The sequence below is a fragment of the Microcaecilia unicolor genome, chromosome 14 (genome assembly GCF_901765095.1).
Source record: "Microcaecilia unicolor chromosome 14, aMicUni1.1, whole genome shotgun sequence".
NCBI lineage: Eukaryota > Metazoa > Chordata > Amphibia > Gymnophiona > Siphonopidae > Microcaecilia > Microcaecilia unicolor.
The window spans coordinates 41,513,499-41,534,949 of NC_044044.1; the positions used below are offsets into that span (position 1 = coordinate 41,513,499).

Sequence of the window (21,451 nt, forward strand, 5' to 3'; positions counted from 1 at the left end):
ACTCCAATGAGGAGCAGCTCGCTCCTGTCCCCGGCCATGTGACGGTCTATGCTCTTTGGCTCTTCCCCCCCCCACCCACTTTGGAAGTTGTACCTACTGCCTCCCCAGTATCCCCAAATAGATGCGAGACATGGGAGTTGAACCCTGGTCCTTTGCAGGCGCGAGCAGAACACTACGACCAATCTGGCAGGTCGTCCCACCCCACCCCCTTTCACATTATAATCAAAAAGGTCACAGCTCAGATTCAAGGTGGGCTAATGTTGCAGGCCACTGCAACATTAAGCTCCTTTCTTTTTTTTTTTTACAGCTTCACAGAGTTCAGCCCACGAAGCTGCAAAGCAGAACTTAATTTGAGGACAAAAAAAGGAACCGTGGCACCGGGGGGGGGGGGGGGGGGGGGCAAGGACAAGAGGGGTTGGGCTGTTCTCTGCTTTTCTCCAGGCTTCCCTCTTCCCCTGCCATTCCCTAGTCTGAAAAGGAGATGAACTGTTTGCAAGACCATTCACTCAGAAACAAAGCTTGGTTCAGTGTAAAAGCAGAGCTCCTTAATGGTATTAAGTCAGCAAACCTCCAATTCCTTTCACAGAAACCTGGTACAGAAAAAGTTCCTCTGAATCAAACAGACGGGGGGGGGGAGGAAGGAAAGGAAAATATAATTCACATTCACAGGGATCAACAATGGAGGTTTCACCCCTAAACCCCCATCCTCCAAGAAATTCCATCTAAAGGGGAGAGGGAAAGAAAAATCCCTCCCCCAACCCCTCCACCCCACAGTTTCAATTCTGAAATCAAACTCCAATAGCCATGCTTTTCCTTCTCAGCTTTAAGTGTTCAAGCAGCTCCATGTCCAGGGTCCCTGCTCACAATGCAGCTGTCTCACTGGGTTGTTTTTTTTTTTCACCTCTCTTAAAACATGAAATGCTTGTTTTGTTAGGAAAAAGAAAAAAAATCAGTTATTCAGAAAAAGACCTCCCTTTGATAGGAGACACCTAATTCAGGGCTGCATCCACCAGCAAGCCCTGTCTTGGACCTCCAGTCTCTGGCAGGGGAAGCAGAGAGGTGATGTGGCTCTCGCCTTTGCCGAGTATTCTGCTGCTGCTTCCAGGGGGTGCTCCAGGTCCTGGCACGCTCTGGCTTCTTAGATGAACCCTTCTTTCAGAAGGATGGGCTCCCTGGGGGCAGGCAGCTGTCAAACTCTTCTCAGGGGGCACAGATGCTGAGCACATGCGTGCTGGACAGGTCAATAAATTGTTGTGCAGAAACAAGATGACACCACAGCTGGCTGTACTGGAACTTAGCAGTGTGGCACTATCTGGCGTAGCTGGCAGCCTCAAGGGCGGGTTGCAAATGGGCGAGGTATGCATCCAGGTCAAATTCAGAGCAGACCAGCCGAGAACCTGAGCACCATCTTGGGCAGTGGTAGCGGTATCCGTTTCTGGCACCCCACTGGGGCTCTCCTGCTGTGGGCTCTGACTAGTGACATCAGGGTGTTTTGCCAGCTGTCCTGGTAAATTCTTTATCTCGGTGCAGTTGGTGCACGAGTGCTAGAAAACAAAACAAAGGTGGCATGAACCCCGAGTTGTAAAATCAAGCAGCACCCTCTGGGAGGGAGCATATAAAAGTTTGTCATTTTCTAGCTCCCCCTCCCCCCTTTTCACACATATGAAAATGCACAGTGAAACTCATGTGGGGCAGGTAAATCCCCCAACCAGAAAACAACATACGTCATTTTCAATGACTACTACTCACTCCACTGCCAATTCTCGATCACTGTTAGTACAAACTAACCCCCGTGCCCCCCCCCCCCCCTACAAATATGAAAGAAAGACAGCAGCTGCTGCCCTGGCCAAATCATCAAGCATGAAGGAAGCATAAATAACCCTTCCCAACCTATTCACTGCTTTAGCCAATTCAAAAAAAAGTCACCATCCTTCCAATAGCAGAAGAGCCGAGAGAGCAAAGGATCCCCCTCGGCAACCGCGAGTGCGTGAAGCAGGGCAGGGAGAGAGGCAATTCCCAAAATTTCACCCCTAAACTACTACTTTCGACAGAGCTTACAATCTAATTAGGACAGACAAACAGGACAAACAAGAGATAAGGGAATATTAAGGTGAGGATGATAAAATAAGGGTTCTGAACAACTGAATAAGGGTTAGGAGTTAAAAGCAGCATCAAAAAGGTGGGCTTTTAGCTTAGATTTGAAGACGGCCAGAGATGGAGCTTGACGTACCGGCTCAGGAAGTCTATTCCAGGCATATGGTGCAGCAAGATAAAAGGAACGGAGTCTGGAGTTAGCGATGGAGGAGAAGGGTGCAGATAAGAGAGATTTACCCAGTGAACGGAGTTCCCGGGGAGGAATGTAGGTAGTGATGAGAGTGGAGAGATGAGGAGCTGCAGAGTGAATGCACTTATAGGTCAATAGGAGGAGTTTGAACTGTATGCGGAAACGGATAGGAAGCCAGTGAAGTGACTTGAGGAGAGGGCTAATATGAGCATAACGACCCTGGCAGAATATTAGTCGTGCAGCAGAATTTTGAACAGATTGAAGAGGAGAGAGATGGCTAGTGGGAGACCTGTGAGAAGCAAGTTGCAATAGTCTAAGTGAGAGGTGATAAGAGCGTGGATGAGGGTTCTGGTAGTGTGCTCAGAAGGAAAGGGCGAATTTTGGTGATATTATAGAGAAAGAAACGACAGGTTTTAGCAGTCTGCTGAATATGTGCAAAGAAGGAGAGGGAGGAGTCGAAGATGACCCCAAGATTACGAGCTGATGAGACAGGAAGGATGAGAGTGTTATCCACAGAAATAGAGAATGGGAGAGGAGGAGAGGTTGGTTTAGGGGGAAAGATAAGAAGCTGGGGCAAACCACACCGAACATTCACCAGATATTCATGCATGCCTCTGGCCTATGACTAGCTCATTTGTCTGAACCAGTTATGCTGGCAACTCGGACCTTTTTGGGGAGTATGGAGGAACAGACCACAGGAAGTAGGTCTTGTCAGTACAGACACCGCACACACATGACTTCGTAATAGCCCTTAAGGTGAGGCGTGGAGGCACTGGTACTGTACCTTGGTGGATCTGTCCTGAACATCTCCTACACCACGCTCTGGAGGGGATGAGCTGCACACAGGCACACGAGGGAACCAGACTTTCAGCATCATTTCCACCTGCAGCAGGGTTCCCAGGTATCGCTCCCTATCAAGACAAAAAGGGCAGTAAGCGACAGATCCGGTGCTTCAAACACTCAGATATTAACGGGGTCACTCTGTAACTGGACTTTCAAATAAGGAGGGGTGGCGGCGGCGGCAGCAAGCAAGCAAGCCTATTTTATAGGTGCACAAGTTGGTATCGGTATGCCTACATGCAATCTACGGCTGGCATAAACAGGCATAATTAAATGCAACATTTAAGCACTGCAGTTCCAATATTCTGTAAATATTCTCTGCCCAAGCCCCTCTGAACATTAACACGCGAAGCCCTTTTACACTCGGGGATGCTTCAGCACATGTTTAAGCCTGCGGATGGCAGTATCCTATGAATTTAAGCATGCAAACGGTGCCCCGTTTGAGATTGAGGGGACAGGGGAGGTGACAGGAGTATCCTTACCCCATCTCTGGCTTCTGCAGGACTCCCACAATCCTCTGGATCCTGTCCATGGCTACGCTCTGCTGGAAACTGCTTAGCCCTGAAACAGCAGAAACAAGGGTCTAGAAACAGCATCATAAAAGCAAGCAGAAAACCCAAGACCCAAAAGGCACCTTTTAAACCTTCCCCTCCTAACACTAAACTTACACAAGGGCTTATGCAAAATCGTGCATGTCGGAGGGTGAGGAGAACCACACAAGTACATTTGGATTTGCAAAACCTACATGCATTCTTTTGCTGCCCAACATCTGTAGGGTTCATAGATATACCCTGCCCACAAAAGTATCTTTCTGCAAACCTGCAGAAAGCACACATCCTTAATGTCTCTATGCAGCTTGCAACTATATGGGTTACCCAAAAAGTGGCTACTTAAGGGACAGCTGGCTGAGCCACTCCTACAGTGACTGTCGCTGCATGTGTAGATGGAAACAAGACTATCCATAGTCACGTGGTCACAACAGGGAGACAGCGGCTCAAGACGGCACAATGCTCTGCATCAAACTGATGTCCTGGGTCGGAAAACGTAATCTTTCTCAACCAGGACGAATTATTAGAAAGTTTCAAAACAGAAAAATTAAAAAGATGGAAAAAAGAGGGAGGAATTCAAACCCAAGCCCCCCAAAAAACTCTGCCTGTCCCCCCCAGCCCTAGAAGGGACAGGTTCTGCACCCCTATGCCCACCCGTTCATGCGTGCCCAGATTCTGAAACGCTGCTTAGGGAACCAGGCAAAGAGGAGAAGTTGCCCGTGAACTGTGATCCTGAGTTACAGAAGTATCGTAGCGAACCTCAGGAATGACTTGCAGGAACGGGCATCCAGTGATGGAACAATCACACCCACATGTTACATAACCTGTTTACATAAGCTCTGCAAGGGATCTGCCAGCACAGCTCAGCCGCTGCCTCATTTACACGCACATGTAAACACAGGGAAAAAAAAATCCCAGCACTTTCCACTTGAGGAGCTCACAGCTGGCAGTTGTAAGTAAGGCTGAACACTTTGAAAATCTGAAGTCAAAGAAAGCAGCAAGGGCCGTCAAGCATAGGATAATCAAGAATCCTTTATCGATGAACCCAACAAGCTGTGATATGGCATAAAATTCCTACTTCAGGGGTATAATCAACCCCTGGCAGTTTCCACACTTTAAAATAAAATAGTGTGGTAGCTAGGTTAGTCCCATTTTTTTGACTAGCTTTCGAAGGCACAGCCACCCTTCTCACGTCAGTTATAATCAAAAGATGACAATATGAAAACATACTATGAAACATGAAAAGTATTCCAATGCGTCTCAAGTATAAGGTAGGAGTAGGCTGGTGGGGGGTAGCAGGGAGAAGTGGGTAGGCGATTACCTAGCCACTTCTCCCCGTCACCCCCGCCTACTCCTACATTGCCCTCGAGACTGTCATTAGAATACTTTTCATATTTCACTGGTCGAAAAGTGCATTATTAATCCAAAAATTACAAAAAAAAAAAAAAAAAGGCATGACTTCATTTTCCTTTTGTTGTGTTTTAATTTCTATTTATCACCCCTAAATGGAAAGTTTCTCAGCCGACTTCTAGTACTGTGGGAAGAAAAGCTGGCCAAACCCATTTGCTCTTTGGTGGACTTGGACAAAGGCGAGACCCATCCTAGGGAACCAGTTTATCTTTGCTAGCAGAGGCATTAAAGCCACAGGAGACAAGGGGCATCTCCTCTGCAGCCTGTCCCCATTCCCAACCAAATCAACCCAGGGGATACTAATAAAAAAAGGTGTTCTGATGCCCCGATCCCTCCCTTCGGGTCTGCTTCTCACTCTGCTCCACAAATACCCAAAGAGAGAGAGAGTGCAGCTGTGACAACACACCAGCCAGCCAGGAAAAGGGAGACCATTAGTGGAAAAGGTGCACACTAAATGGAAACAAAAAAAAAAAAACAAGGCAGAAGGGGGTTACCTTTCTCGTAACGTCCTCGCTTCAGTCCGTTCAGGAGCCCCAGGAGAGGTTTGATAAAGCCCTGCAGCTCTTTGCACTGGAAGAAAAATATGAGAGAAGTCAGATGGGTGCAACTCCTTCCAAATACAATTTCAGAGCTTCCCCCACTCAAATCTGAACACACCAGGAAACAGTCCTATACCCCCCCTTTTGCCCAAAGCTTGCTAATCTGTTACATGGCCCTTTCCCAGAGGTCACTCTGTTCAAGGCTTGTCCAATGCAGACAACAAAGGAGCTGGACTAGCAACACAGTCATCGGTCTTGCCAACGGAGGATGTGGAATGAACTTCTGAAAGAAGTATCAGAACTTAAGACTCGGCCCAAAGCACGATTCCCACCCCACCCCCGGCCTACCTCACCGCTCTCTCTCCATAGCCAGATCCAGAACCCTGCCTCGCACCACTGAACACCCTGTCTCATCCCTCTGCTACTAGCAGGGCTTATTACTGTAGCCACAAACTAACTAGCCAGGGCATCTCCATCTCACAATAAATTTGGTAAAATATAGAGACTTAAAAAAAAAAAAAAACATGGTGTGTCTTGTCTTGAGACCAGATACCTGTCTGCCTCTCCCACCTCAGGGCCCAGAACAGCAGCCTCCCATACCCCATCTCACACAAACCTTCTGAGCAAAGATCCGGTCGCCTTCAGATCTGGGGTGCCCCTCTTCTCCTCCACTTCCTGTATTTCTCCGCCATCTTGCCTCTTCTTCCACAACTGCCTCTGTTCTTTGCCTCTTGACCCATTCACCTTCCGTGCTCTGGGCTAAACGTTTTAGGCCCCCTTCTGGCTTCTTCTGACTCTGGTTCCTATCCGGCAACGTAGCTTCTTCCGCTGCTAGCCGAGTGTGAACAGAGGGTAACACCCCATTTTCCAAAAGCTCTGGGTACCTTGCATTGTAACCCTTTGGTTGATGCCTTCCCACAGTCTGCCCAGCCGGTCTCAGCGTCCTACACTCATGATCCCCATAGAGCAAGCCAGGGCTCCTAGCGCCATCCAATCCAGAATCAGGGGACAGCAGACGCAGTTCACACCGCCCACCCCTCAGGTCTGCCTCATCCTCCATGCTGTCCGAAAGAAAGGCATCCAGGTCCTCACAGCCGTCATCATCCCCACTGGATACACTGTCCACAGAGTACAGAGAGTCACAGGATGACAAGTAGTCTGAACAGTCTGCTTCGTCCATGGTGAACGCCAACTGTGAGAGAAAAGAGAGAACAGACACGTGAACCTCTAGGACACAGATCACATGCAGACAGAGGATTGATGTCTCTCATACTCTAGGACTCTGAACTAACTTCTCTCTAGGTCTCAAACTATTCCCCAAAATTCCAGGATTAAAGAGCTGAAGGCCAGAATGATGATAGGCACAGCTTATATGGAAATTCTCACGGAAAAAGGACCCCAACTTCCTTTATAAGACTAGCCAAACTGGGTCAGACCAATGGTCCATCTAGCCCAGTGTCCTGTTCAAACAGTGTCCAATCCAGGTCACAAGTACCTGGCAGAAACCCAGTTGGTAGCACCATTCCATGCTACTAATCCCAGGGCAAGCAGTGGCTTCCCCCATGTCAGTCTCAGTAGCACACCACGGACTTTTCCTCTAGGAAACCACACCTCTCTCCCTGCGTGCTATACCCGTGGATTTCTACTAAGACACGCACATTGAAAAATGAGCACATTTTGGTTTTAAGCCCTTTTTTTTAGGGGTTTTTTTTTTTTTTTTGCTTAAATACAAATGAGTTAATTTCACAATTAGCATGCTTTAGAAAAACTGGTATAGCATGTTTATATATGTGGGGCACATTATACAAGTATTTTTAGACGTGCAATTTGCGTTATATGCATGGCTATGTGTGAAAATAAATAAATAAACACAGGAGAAAGCATCAACATTTAAATGTCTCGTATACCAAAGCCTCGAGTTCTAGGCAGTTTCCAATAGACTACTGACATTCAGCTTACCGGTGCCAAAAGCAGACTTAGAATCATAAAAAACAGGAAAAGTGTACAGCTATTTTACAGCCAAAATTTCAAAAAGTTTGAGGTTCAACAAAACTCTGGAAACTTGTCAATCTCCACTGGCACTGCATTCCCAAGACTCAGCGACAAAACAAAATTGTTTCTTACAGGTAGAGAGCAATCTAATTAAAAAAAACTAGGGGGTCTGTTCACTACGCAGCATTGCTGACAGCCAGCAGTGCTAACAGCTTAGTAAACCCCAGCGTAGGTATTTCTAACTGGTTTATGAATTTAATTACTTAGGATGCGAACTAGAACTAAGATGAAGTAAAGCCAATGCGTAAGAACAGCCTGCATCTATACATCTTGAAAATAACACAGATTTAAATTCAATATGAGCTGCAACCAGAAGCCCATGGGGCAACTTCAACAAGTGAATTATGTCATATTTACATTTACAAATAATTAATTTTAGCCACTGTTTTCTGAAATTACTGAATTCTGGACCAAAATACAAAGTATTACAGTAATCCAACTGCAAAGATATCACAAATACTAATGAATTAATGCAAATATATTAAACATAAACCTGGCACAGTAACAACCAGCAACAGAAAATGTCACAGTAATTTCCAGGTACATCCGTTCTACCATCCACAGACGAGGCTTGGCGTAGACTCGACTTATAAATGGGGAGAGGAGTTATGGTGTTGATTGTTTTCAGGCACAATGGTTCATGGACATGAGCAGACCCTCACGTGGGCTGCCTCCGTGTCCTAGTCGTCTGTTGCATCTCCCCCACGAGGAAACGGAGTAGAGGGTGTTCAAACCTGTGCCACTGGGATCTGCTATTCATGAATGACATGCGCACAACTGGGAACTACTGAGCTGTTGGGGGACCACAGAGCTGTTAAATGATTTTTCTTTCCTTGCTTGTATAAAGTATATATAAAAACAAGTCCAGTGGGTCAGACCAATGGTCCATCTAGCCCAGCATCCTACTTCCAACTGTGGCCCATCCACATCACAAGTACCTGGCAGAAACCCAAATAGAGGCAAAGTATATAAACACATCAACAATTAAAATAAATGTGAAAACCAAACAAAAACCACCATTACATCAAAATTAAAACAGTACTTCCTGATTTGAAGCTGGCATGAAACTGCTGAAGCTAGGACCCTAAGATGTAAGATTCAATAATAAATCTGGCACAGTTGCAGTCCTCATGCTGTTGTCAAATACAGCAAGGACAGCCATGTCACAATCTACTTAAACTCTATGCCCGGGGAACCCTTCTTACCAAGGCGGCACAACTGCGGAGTGGTATTCTTACACCTCTACTGTTACATGTCCAAGCTCCTGCCTCATGGTCTTGCTATTAAAACATGGCTGGTGTTCACTGTCTTTTCAGCAGGAGAAGAAAAACTCAAGTCAACCATGCACACAAGGAAAACCCCTTGAGCCCCTACACAAAAGATCGCCCACATACAGCATGTGGCATGCTGGGTCCAACCTTTTCCAAGCTCACAGCAGAGCCAGGGCATCCCACAGATCCGGGTTTCAGGATGAACATTTGCAAGCGACCAACAAGCCTAATAGGAGATCTCAAGGACCAGATTCGGGAGCCACTGCAGTAGAATCACGTGGAATCCATCAACACCTTCTAAAAGCTGTCTGTGAGGAGTCTGACATAATCAAATAGTCCACAGTAAACTGCCCACACAGGGAAGTGACCTGCTCGAAGGATGTTATGATCACGCGAGTAACAGTTAAATACAACAGCCTGGATGGTCTTTCTGGGGTTCTCTGCATCAAAGCTGGGAGGGTGGCAACAGGGCAAGGGCCAGACCTTGTACCCACACCTCTGGGCTCTAGCTGTTTACCTGTGCTGAGAATAATCCAACATGAAAAAGACAGGTACAAATCAAGGTAAGGTATGCACAAAAAAGTGGCACATTTCTTGGGCAGACTGGATGGACCTTTCAGGTCTTTTTCTGCCGTCATCTACTATGTTATAAGAGTTATCTTCTGAGCACTGAGCCCAGATTGTATCATATGAGACACTATGTTCTTGTTGTTTCAAATGAAAATACATTTGCCTTGGGGCTTGGAAACAGACCAACTTCCGTGTTAGCATGGCAGCCTAAATAACTAAAAATCCAGTAAGACCCTGGGGGAGTTATGTAATACCACAGATCACATTACCAGAGTAAGATGACAAACCACATGGCACCCAAAAAAGGGAGCCTGCCAAATCCATCTGGCAACACAAGGCTGAGGCGGACCACATGCCACAGGACTGGCTGTGTTAGTTGTGTTCTACATCACAAATACCTGCACTGACCAGGAGGAGGGGGGGCACATTTCTCATCCCACTGAAGCCACTCAAAGCTTTCTATTTCCATCTGGATTTGTTGCAGAGCTGAGCTGCTGCGGAGAAGGGGACTGGGATTTCATATACCACCTTTCTGTGGTTACAATCCAAGCCAGACTGGATGGGCCGTACAGGTCTTTATCAGCAGTCGTTTACTATGTTACTATATTATCTGCAGGTACTTATTTTGTACTGGGGGCAATGGAGGGTTAAATGACTTGCCCAATGTCACAAGGAGCTGAGGGCATCCTTGGCACTCCAATGAAGAACTGGGATGCTGGGAAGAAGATTAGGGAGCAGGTGCTCTCTCAATGGCTTCACCAAGTAGTTGCCCTATCAGGACGGGGGATTCAGCTCCCCCATCAGCAACTGCATCCAGGAATAATTAATAAAGAAGCAGTACCAAACACAAGTAAAATGGCTTCTCAAACACCCAGCTCTGCCCAAATTCATCCTCATGTAAACCACAGGCCCCAGCTGATCTCTATTTTTCCCCTCACTACTTAGCCTGGGATAGGCACAGAGAATCTTTAGCAGCATTCTTAAAATGTCTTACCTGTGCTCATCTAAAAGGTGGTTTTGTGCATCCCACCCCCCACCCTTCAACTATTCTTTACATTTTCCTCCAACACACTTTTGTATAGGAACTGTTTGCATTCCTCTGGTGGCAAAACCCCAATATATTTATACACATCTGGATTCTGCACTGAGCAAATGCAATCTGAAGCTCAGGATGTGTTCTCTCTTTACATGACAATACCTCAAACAAAAATCTATGGCTAATGGCAGTCCACTATCAGTGGCACCAGCTATGGAAGACACATACTGAGCTTCAGATTCCAATTATCTGGGTAGAAATTAAAACAAGCTTTATGAAGGGCACATATTTCAAATCAACCAGAAACTCGGTCCAGACTATGCGCTCACTAAATGGACACTCCACTAGCTGATACCACCTCAGTATCACTACTCCATGTCACTCCTTGCAGGCACACAGACTGCTGAGTCTTGTGATGCAACATGGGCAAAGTGCATAATCAAGTAGCCACTGGATGACGTGAGAGCAGCCCAGAGAGTCACCTGCTCCTCTCTATGTACCAGAAATGGCAGAACCGCACAGCCCTTCAGTAGATCTCAGACATTTTCTCATGTCCTGTCTCCCTGTGTTCACTCTCTGTCACTCACCAGTGGTATCCCACTATCTCCTCCTGTTCTCCATCCTGCACCTTCCACAAAACCCACCTGTCCATGCCAACAAAAAGGACCAAGCCAGGTTACAGAAAATCTTCTCTTGGCTCGGTGGCTGAACCCTCGCTCCTACAGGCAGAGTTCAAACCCCCCCATGCTCTGTTACCCTTACTCAACACAGCAAAAGGTGTAGGGGAGCCATCGGTTCACTTTGCCTGCTTAATACTCGCCACCCATGGGACCCTGGCTACCGTGCACTCACACACACACGTCCTATACGACTGCAGTCTAACTGGCTCCACGGCCCAAGACAAAGCCTAATCCAGTCCAGACTTTGCACCGGTGCACGCTGGATTTTACAGTTCCTATTTCCCTAAGGAAAACGAACCACTACTATCTGCATACACTGGGGCCGATCCAGGACCGAATCTGCCCGTTTCCCCAATATACTGCACAACCGGAATAATCCCACCCCAGAAAGGTGCCCTACACTCTGCACCAGTGGCGCTGCAGCCCGGGGGGGAATCCCACCACCCCTCCACGGCGATCTTACAGACCTGACAGAACCTCCGCACGACGCCAGCGCTCTGCTCTCTCCACCACCGTCCGCAGCCCTGACTCGGCCGCTCCCGGCCCGTCTCCGACTCTCCGCCCACCTGCAGCGCTCAGGCACCGCCGACACGTGCGCCACTGCACGTGCCTCCCCTTGTGCATCCTCTGCTCGCGCCGCCATTGGCCCGGGCCCGGCCGTAGCCCGGCGGCTGATTGGCCGGTGCGAGGCGAGGGGCGGGAACGGGGGGGCGGAGAGGCGGTGCGGGCCGACGATTGGTGGAAGACAACAGCCGCCTGGCTCCGCCCTTTACATGTGGCTTCTCAGGCTGAGCGACTGGGTGGAAGCGAGGAGGGGGAGGGGCGAATCTAGACACAGCTGGGGGGGGGGCTTCGAGGCTGCTGTACAAACATCTGTGCCAAAAGATACCTCGGGCGGAGTGGAAAGGGAAAGAGCACCTAGGAGTACCGAGTAGGAATGGCAGGAAGATCAGGGAACTGTGGAATTGGAAGGGACCCCCCCCCCCTCCCCCGAGGAAAGGATCCGTAGGATCAAGGAAAGGTGGGCTAGGAAGGGTCTTCAGGAAGACACTTGAGATTAGAGAGAGCTGGAAGCCCCCCTCCGAGACCAGGGAAAAGGGTGGGGACAGAATAGGGACCTCAAGAACTACTACTACTTAACATTTCTAGCGCGCTGCTAGGGTTACACAGCGCTCTACAGTTTAACAAAGAAGGACAGTCCCTGCTGCTGCTGCTGCTGCTGCTGCTGCTACTACTACTTAACATTTCTAGCGCGCTGCTAGGGTTACACAGCGCTGTACAGATTAAGAAAAAAGGACAGTCCCTGCTCCAAGGAGCTTACAATCTAATGGGCGAAATGTCAAGTTGAGGCAGTCTAGGTTTCCTGAATAGAGGTATAGTGGTTAGGTGCCGAAGGCGACATTGAAGAAGTGGGCTTTGAGTAAGGATTTGAAGATGGGCAGGGAGGGGGCCTGGCGTATGGGCTCAGGGAGTTTATTCCAAGCATGGGGTGAGGCAAGACAGCAAGGGCAGAGCCTGGAGTTGGCGGTGGTGGAGAAGGGTACTGAAAGGAGGAATTTGTCTTGAGAGCGGAGGTTACGGGTAGGAACGTAAGGGGAGATGAGGGTAGAGAGGTAAGGAGCAGCTGCAGATTGAGTGCATTTGTAGGCTAGCAGGAGAAGCTTGAACTGTATGCGGTACCTGATCAGAAGCCAGTGAAGTGACTTGAGGAGAGTGGTGATATGAGCATATCGGTCTAGGCAGAAGATAAGACGCGCAGCAGAGTTCTGAACGGATTGAAGGGGGGATAGATGGTTAAATGGGAGGCCAGTGAGGAGTAGGTTGCAGTAGTCAAGGCGAGAGGTAATGAGAGAGTGGATGAGAGTTTGGGTGGTGTGCTCAGAGAGGAAAGGGCGAATTTTGCTGATGTGATAGAGGAAGAAGCGACAGGTCTTGGCTATGTGCTGGATATGTGCAGAGAAGGAGAGGGAGGAGTCAAAGATGACTCCGAGGTTGCGGGCAGATGAGACGGGGAGGATGAGGGTGTTATCAACTGAGATAGAAAGTGGAGGGAGAGGAGAAGTGGGTTTGGATGGGAAGACTATAAGCTCGGTCTTGGCCATGTTCAGTTTCAGGTGGCGGTTGGACATCCGGGCAGCAATGTCGGATAAGCAGGCCGATACTTTGTCCTGGGATTCCGCAGTGATGTCTGGTGTGTAGAGATAAAGCTGAGTGTCGTCAGCATAAAGATGATATTGGAACCCATGGGATGAGATCAGGGAGCCCAGGGAAGAGGTGTAGATTGAAAAGAGAAGGGGTCCAAGGATAGATCCCTGAGGAACTCCAACAGAGAGCGGGATGGGGGTGGAGGAAGGACCATGAGAATGTACTCTGAAGGTACAGTGGGAGAGATGAGAGGAGAACCAGGAGAGGACAGAGCCCTGGAACCCAAATGAGGACAGTGTGGCAAGAAGTAAATTGTGATTGACAGTGTCGAAAGCGGCGGATAGGTCGAGGAGGATGAGGATGGAGTAGTGGCCTTTGGATTTGGCAAGGAAGAGGTCATTGCAGACTTTAGACAGTGCCGTTTCTGTCGAGTGTAAGGGGCAAAATCCGGATTGAAGCGGATCGAGGATGGCATGAGAGGAGAGAAAATCAAGGCAACGGCTGTGAATGGTGTGTTCAAGTATCTTGGAGAGGAAGGGTAGGAGGGAAATGGGGCGGTAGTTGGAGGGATAGGTAGGATCAAGTGATGTTTTTTTGAGGAGTGGTGTGACTACAGCATGCTTGAAGGTGTCAGGGACAGTTGTAGTGGAGAGAGAGAGGTTGAGGATATGACAGATGGGGGGGTGACAGTAGGAGAGATGGTGTTAAATAAGTTGGTGGGGATGGGGTCAGAGGAACAGGTGGTGCATTTCGAGGAGGAAAGAAGATGGGAGGTTTCCTCTTCGGTGATATCAAGAAACGAGGAGAAGGAGGCCTGGGTTGGTTGGTTGAGGGAGTGGGTTATAGGGTGAAGAGGAGGAGATGGTTTGGTGGTGAATTCGAGGTTGATCTTCTGCACCTTGTCGCGGACGTAATCAGCCAGTGATTGAGGAGAGAGTGAGGGGGGGTGGGAGCGGAGGGCACTTTGAGGAGGGAGTTAAGGGTGGCGAAGAGACGACGAGGGTTAGAGCTGAGGGAATTAGTAAATTGGGTGTAATAGTCCTGTTTGGCGAGGAATAGGGAGGACTGGAAGGAGGATAGCATGAATTTGTAATGAATGAAATCAGTATGGGTGCGAGATTTTCTCCAGAGGCGTTCAGCCGATCGGGCGCAGGAGCAAAGGTAACGGGTGCAAGGGGTCAGCCAGGGCTGGGGATTAGTGCGCCTTGTGGGACAGGAGATGGATGGTGCAAGGGTTTCCAGAGCTTAGGAGAGAGTGCCATTGTAAGTGGAGACAGCCTTGTCGACAGACTCGGAGGACATGATGGAAAGGGAGGAGATTAGAGATACTAGAGGATAAGGTGGGAGGGTCGACAGCCTGGAGATTCCTGGAAGTAGTGGTTAGTGTTGAGCGGGACTGAGGGGGAGGGTGATGAAGTGTAAAGGTGATCAGGTGATGGTCGAAGAGAGGAAGAGCTGAGGCGCAGAAATTGGAGGGTGAGCAGGTAGAGGAGAGGACGAGGTCAAGGCAGTGGCCAGATTGGTGAGTAGGGGTGGTGGAGCTCAGTTGGAGGTTGAAGGAGGAGGTTAGAGTGAGGAACTGAGAAGAGTATGAGTCGGATGGGTTATCAGTGTGTATGTTAAAGTCTCCAAGAATGAGGGATGGGGATGAGGGCTCGAGAAAAACGGAGAGCCAGGCATTGAAGTCGGTGAGGAAGGAAGAGAGGGACTTATCAGGGGAGCGGTAAATGAGTGCAACTCTGAGTGGCAGCGGGTAGAATAGACGGATGGAGTGAACATCAAAGGATGAGAAGCAGTGAGACTGCGGTAGGGGGAGAGGTTGAAAACTGCAGGAGGGCAAAAGTAGTAACCCGACGCTGCCACCGCGGACAGCTGGGCGGGGAGAATGGGAGAAAAGATAGCCTCCATGACTAAGGGCCGCGACTGAGGCAGAGTCATCAGGGGTGAGCCAGGTTTCAGTTAGGGCGAGCAGTTGAAGGGAACGGGAGATGAAGAGATCATAGGTGAATGAAAGTTTGTTGCAGAAGACCCCAAGATCAGGGAAATGTGGAATTGGAAGGACCCTCGAGGAAAGTTGGGGTGGAAAGGATCCCAAAAGTAACTGTAGGATCAAGGAAAGGTGGGCTAGGAAGGGTCTCCAGAAAGACACTTTGGATTAGAGAAAGATGGAATGGGATGGAACCCCAGGAAGCCCCCCTCCGAGATCAGGGAAAAGTGGGGTGGGAAGGGATCTCCAGGAAGGACCTGTGGGATACGGGAAAGGTGAGATGTGAAGGGAGTAGGATCCCCAAGAAGACTCCAGGATCAGGAAAATGTGGAATGTGAAGAGACCCCAGGAACCCTCCCCCCCCCCCCCCCAATCAAGAAAATGTGGAATGGAAAAGGACCCCTGGGGAAAGTTGGTGTGGAAAAGATCCCAAAAGAACTATAGGATCTAGGAAAGGTCTCCAGGAATCAGGGAAAAATTAAATGGAGAGACCGCTTCAAGATCAGGGAAAGGTAGAGCGAGAAGGGATCCCAGCAAACTGTCAAGGATAAGAGAGATGTTGGGCTGCAGTGGACCCCAGAAGACCATCTAGGACAGTGTTCTTTAATGCCAGCAGTGTTGTAGTCCCACATGGGAAGATATTTGGCAGCCTTCCTTTAGCCTGTTTCCATTAAAAGTGGCCTTGATTTAGTGAAGACCATTGATCTAGAAGCAGAAAAAAAGGGGGCTGGGATTGTAGGTACAGTAGACAGATTCATGCCACTGTTATTAGGGAAGCTGGAAGTTAATGCTTGACTGCCAGTGGATAGAATTTTTTTTTTAATGTCTCTGAAGCAGAAGTACTTTTAGCTCATTAAAATCTCTTTGCTTCCCATGGGAGTCAATTTTAACTCTGTTCAAATATCCCTTAAAATGGGACAATAGATGCAGAAATATATTAGACAACATAGCTCCACTCCAAACCAGAACCTCACACAGAAAGAACTCAATACCATGGTTAAACCAAGACCTAAAAAAAACTGAAAACACAAGTTAGAAGGTTAGAATGAGCATGGAACAAAAAGAAAAATGACCCCACACTCAACGCCTGGAAACAATTACAAAGAAAATACAAATACACCATAAGACAAACTAAAAGATCATATCACAAAACTAAAATTGGACCAGACTACAAGGACACACATAAACTCTTCCAACTCGTGAACAAACTACTAGATACTACACCGGTCACTTCTAATAGCATAGATGCACCAGCAGCAGACAATCTCGCAAAATACTTCAATGAGAAAATCGTAAAACTACAACTTATTATACCTGCCAGTACCATCGACTATGCTAAACTTCTTGACTGTTTAGACCCAGACACTGGTGAATATCCAGCGGACAGAACTTGGACCAACTTCGAGACACTATCAGATGACACCATCTCCCAAACGCTCAAAAGATTAGCTAAATCTCATTGCAAACTAGACATTTGTCCTAACAACCTTATAAAATCTGCCCCTCAACAATTTATAACAGACCTCATAGAACACTTGAACTATATGTTACAAAATGGACTCTTCCCAAAGGAGAAAGGAAATATTCTACTCGCCCCCATACCCAAAGACGCAAAGAAAAGTGCTAGTGACTTAACTAACCATGGGCGTAGATTGGGGGGGGCGAGGGGGGGCATTGCCCCCCCCAAACGAGTCGCACCGGCGAACTGGCGGGGCTTAATTATGTCTTCCCCGCCGGCGCTGCCTCGGTCCCTGACTCCCTGCAGCATTTTTGTCCGTCGCCATCAGCGCTGCCATTCATTCTCACAGGCAGCCTCGTTCCCGCTCCCCTTTGCCGCGTCCAGTCCTCCGACCGGCTCTCTCTGATGCACTTCCTGTTAAACAGGAAGTGCATCAGAGAGAGCCGGAGGACGCGGCAAAGGGGAGCGGGAACGAGGCTGCCTGTGAGAATGAATGGCAGCGCTGACGGCGACGGACAAAAATGCTGCAGGGAGTCAGAGACCGAGGCAGCGCCGGCGGGGAAGAGCGAGGCAGCATGCTGGCTGGTGGCAGGGAGACAGGGAGAGACAGTCACAGGAGCACTGTTGAGGTGATGGGGTAATGCTAGGTAGAGGTGAGCGAGAGAGGTGGGGAATGTTGGTGGGGGGAGATGCATGGGGGAGAGAGAGGGAGAAATAATACTGGATGTGGAGGAGGAGGGAGGGACAGCAAGAGAAAAGGGGAAATGTTGGAACATGGAAGTGGGAGGGAGGGAGACAGAGAGAGATGCTGTATGGGGATGGGAGAGATGCTAAAAGGGGAAGGAAGAGAACGAAAGAGATAGATGTTGGGCCCAGGGTGCAAGGAAGGGAGATAGTGAGAGTGATGTGGGCAGTGAGAGAGAAGACAGAGGGAAGAGAGGTTGTACATGGGGATGGATGAGAGGGAGGGATAGATATACACTAGAGGGGAAAGAGAAAAAGAGGGAGATTGTGGATCCAGGGACAGAAGGGAGTGAGGGAGAAATGCTGGACAATTGGAGGGAGGGAAGAGAGAGAGGAAGAAATGCTGGACCACAGGGAAGTGGGGGCTGGAAGATGCTGGGGTGTGGGTGTGTGTGTGGAAGGGACAGGGAGATATTAGGCTACAATGGGAGAAAGGGAGCAGGCATGCTGGGCTAGAAGGTTGGAGGGAGGAAGATGCTGCAAATGGTGGAACTATTTGGGAGAGGCCAAAGGGGAGGTGGGAAGGAAACAAATGAGAGGATGATAGTGATGGGGGGGGGGGGCAGAAATGTGGTAAGGGAGAGTTGATTAAAGATGAAAGGAAATGAAAGGTTGGAGGAAGGACAGAGAAGAGGAATGGGGCAGCTAGTGGGTGAGAGAAAGAAATGGAATTTGATAGCTGAAAACTAAAAAGGAGGAGGATGAGGACGAGGGTGAAATTTAAGTGATCAGAGAGGAAAGAGCTAAAAAAGAAATAATGTGTCAAAGGTAGGTGTAGTGAAGGAATGGAATAAGACAGGAGAGAAGAGAAAAGACAAATGGACAGCAAGCAGTTGAAGGAGAATTAGCAGAAAGACAGGAAAAGAGGAAACTGGAACCAGCATGATTGAACAGTAAAATGTCCAGACAACAAAGGTACAAAAAAGTATTTTATTTTGAATCTATTAAATGGAATATCAAATGGAAAGAAGACACTGCATAAAACAGAAGACACTGGGACCAAAGCGAATAGAAAAACTAAATGATCAGACAACAAAGGTAGAAAAAAGTATTTTATTCAGAATTTATTAATTAGAATATGTCAGCTTTCTGTGAAATTTTGCATGTAAGTTTCAATTTTTCTGGTATTGCTGCATGCTGAGTCTGACTTCTTGAGTTAACTTTCCAGTTCAGTATTTTGCCTTCATATTTTTTGCTTTCTAGTTCCTTGTGTCATGTCTGTTGTGTCATGTGTTTTTCACGAGGTAGTGTATTGGTGTTTTAGAGCCTGGTGTAAATACAGTTCTGCCTTTTCACGCATAAGGTTGCAGCTCGTCCTGTCCTTGGAATTAGTGCTGTTATGGTTTAGTAAGGTTATGAGTGTGTTTTTGCACAAGTTTGTGTATAGTGTGTTGCAGTGGAGAGATTGTGTGTTGGCTTTACTGAGGTGGCACCAAAACATCAGAAAGGGTGTAGAGCCTAAATCATGACACTACCTCTTGAAGGATCTACATATAGAGCTTATGCATTTCTAAGGTCAACACTGGCATGGTATGGGAAAAGGGGTGGGGAAATACTACTGGAGTGGAAGAAGGAAAGAAGGAAGGGAGAAAGAGCTGGCTTGATATCTCATACATATTCATTATGGTTATTCCCAAAAAAAGCCAGCTCTTTTTCCCTTCCTTCCTTCCTCCATATTAGCATATCATTTGCATATATGCAAATGAATATGCTAATATGCGCCGCCCCATCCTTTGCCCCCCCAAATGAAACAGTCAAACTACGCCTATGTAACTAACTACCAACCAGTAGCATCTATTCCCCTAATAACCAAACTAACGGAAGGCATGGTGACCAAACAGCTCACCAACTATTTAAATAAATTCTCAATACTTCACTACTCCCAATCAGGATTCCGATCTAACCACAGTACAGAAACAGTACTAGTTACTCTCATGACCAAATTTAAACAAATGATCGCAACTGGCAAGAACATATTACTTCTACAATTTGACATGTCCAATACTTTCGATATGGTTGATCATGGGATATTATTACACATCCTCAAATACTTCAGAATTGGGGGCAACGTTCTCAATTGGTTCAAGGGGTTCCTAACCACATGATCATACCAAGTGGTATCTAACTCGACTACATCAACCACATAGATACCTGAATGTGGAGTTCCACAAGGATCACCCCTCTCGCCGACTCTATTCAACTTAATGATGACACCCTTGGCCAAACTATTATCCAACCAAAACCTCAACCCATACATATACGCAGATGACGTAACGATTTACATCCCATTTAAACAAGATTTAAAGGAAATTTCCAACGACATCAACCAAAGTCTCCAAATCATGCATTCATGGGCGGATGCATTCCAGCAGAAACTTAATCCAGAACAAACCCAATGCCTAATACTCACCTCACAACATAATACGAGCAAATTCACCACCATAAACACACCAAACCTGTCCTTTCCAATCTCGGACACCCTAAGGATCTTGGAGTTACCATCGATCGACATCTAACACTTGAAATCCACGCGAAAAACACAACCAAGAAGATGTTCCATTCAATGTGGAAATTAAAGAAAGTAAGACCTTTCTTCCCAAGGACCATCTTCCGCAACCTGGTACAGTCAATGGTGCTCAGCCACCTAGATTACTGTAACGCACTCTACGCTGGCTGTAAAGAGCAAATAATCAAGAAACTCCAGACAGCCCAGAACACCGCAGCCAGACTCCTATTCGGAAAAACAAAATATGAAAGTGCTAAACCCCTACGAGAAAAGTTACACTGGCTCCCACTTAAAGAACGCATCACGTTCAAGATATGTTCCCTAGTTCATAAAATCATTCATGGAGACGCCCCAGCCTACATGTCAGACCTGACTGACTTACCACCCAGGAATGCTAAAAGATCATCCCGCACATTCCTTAATCTTCACTTCCCCAATTGCAGAGGTCTAAAATACAAACTAACGCATGTGTCAAACTTTTCCTACTTGAGTGCACAGTTATGGAACGCACTGCCGCGCAACTTAAAAACGATCTACAAACTAACTAACTTTCGGAAATTTCTGAAGACCTATCTCTTTAATAAGGCATACCACAAAGATCAACAAATGTAAATGTAGCACATCTACTACTACTACCTATATTCAGAACTGTTTTGATATATCTGCTTGTTTAAATCTGCTTGTCTAAATTTCTACTGTGCTATTCAATCTGTACCGTGCTATTCAATTTCTACTATGCTATTCAAGATCTTTATGTAAATTAAGTGTTTATGTAACATTAAGTGTCTGTTTTTTAATTTATTTCCATCAAGAACGATACATTGTAAGCCACATTGAGCCTACAAAAAGGTGGGAAAATGTGGGATACAAATGCAATACATAAATAACTAACATTAGGGATGCTCAATCACACATTACCCCTTGCCCCCTCCGCTTGTCACTCAGTAGCGTAGCCAGACAGCCAATTTTGGGTGGGCCTGAGCACAAAGTGGGTGGGCACAAAATTTTCTCTCTCCCCCCTCTCCCCCAGCACTTCCCAATTCAAAATATAAATACTTTAGCAGATGAGGAACCCCAATCTCTGTCAGCTGAAGGCCTCCAGTAAAGATGGCCACAACTCCTCTTCACCAAGCCCAGTAGGCAGCAGCAACTCCTTGAGCCACTGATGCCAGCACCCCATACATGCTTAGTTGTCAGTGGCTCCAGGATGCTGCCCCCATCTGCCAAGCTCAGTAGAAGAAGGCATCTCTGGCCAGCTTCAGAAGAGACCCCAGCTAGTAGGGCTTGGGAATCCCCACTAGCTACAGCAAGGGTCAGGGCTGCCGTTAGCCATGCTGGTGACCAGGGCAGAAAATACAGCCCCTCCCCCAATTCCCTCTC

The 21,451-nt window shown here is 47.5% G+C and overlaps 1 protein-coding gene across 1 annotated transcript; it reads right to left on the bottom strand.

Annotated features, from left to right (window-relative positions):
* Nucleotides 1-423: 423 nt before the first annotated feature.
* On the bottom strand, nt 424-11,773 carry CIART (circadian associated repressor of transcription). Its single transcript, XM_030187684.1, has 6 exons — nt 11,698-11,773; nt 6,238-6,813; nt 5,577-5,652; nt 3,607-3,685; nt 3,069-3,195; nt 424-1,544 (listed from the first exon to the last, which is right to left on the bottom strand). Exons 2-6 carry the CDS (start codon nt 6,799-6,801, stop codon nt 990-992), a joined length of 1,401 nt encoding a protein of 466 aa, XP_030043544.1. The 5' UTR covers nt 6,802-6,813; nt 11,698-11,773; the 3' UTR covers nt 424-989.
* Between the last annotated feature and the right edge of the window lie 9,678 nt (nt 11,774-21,451).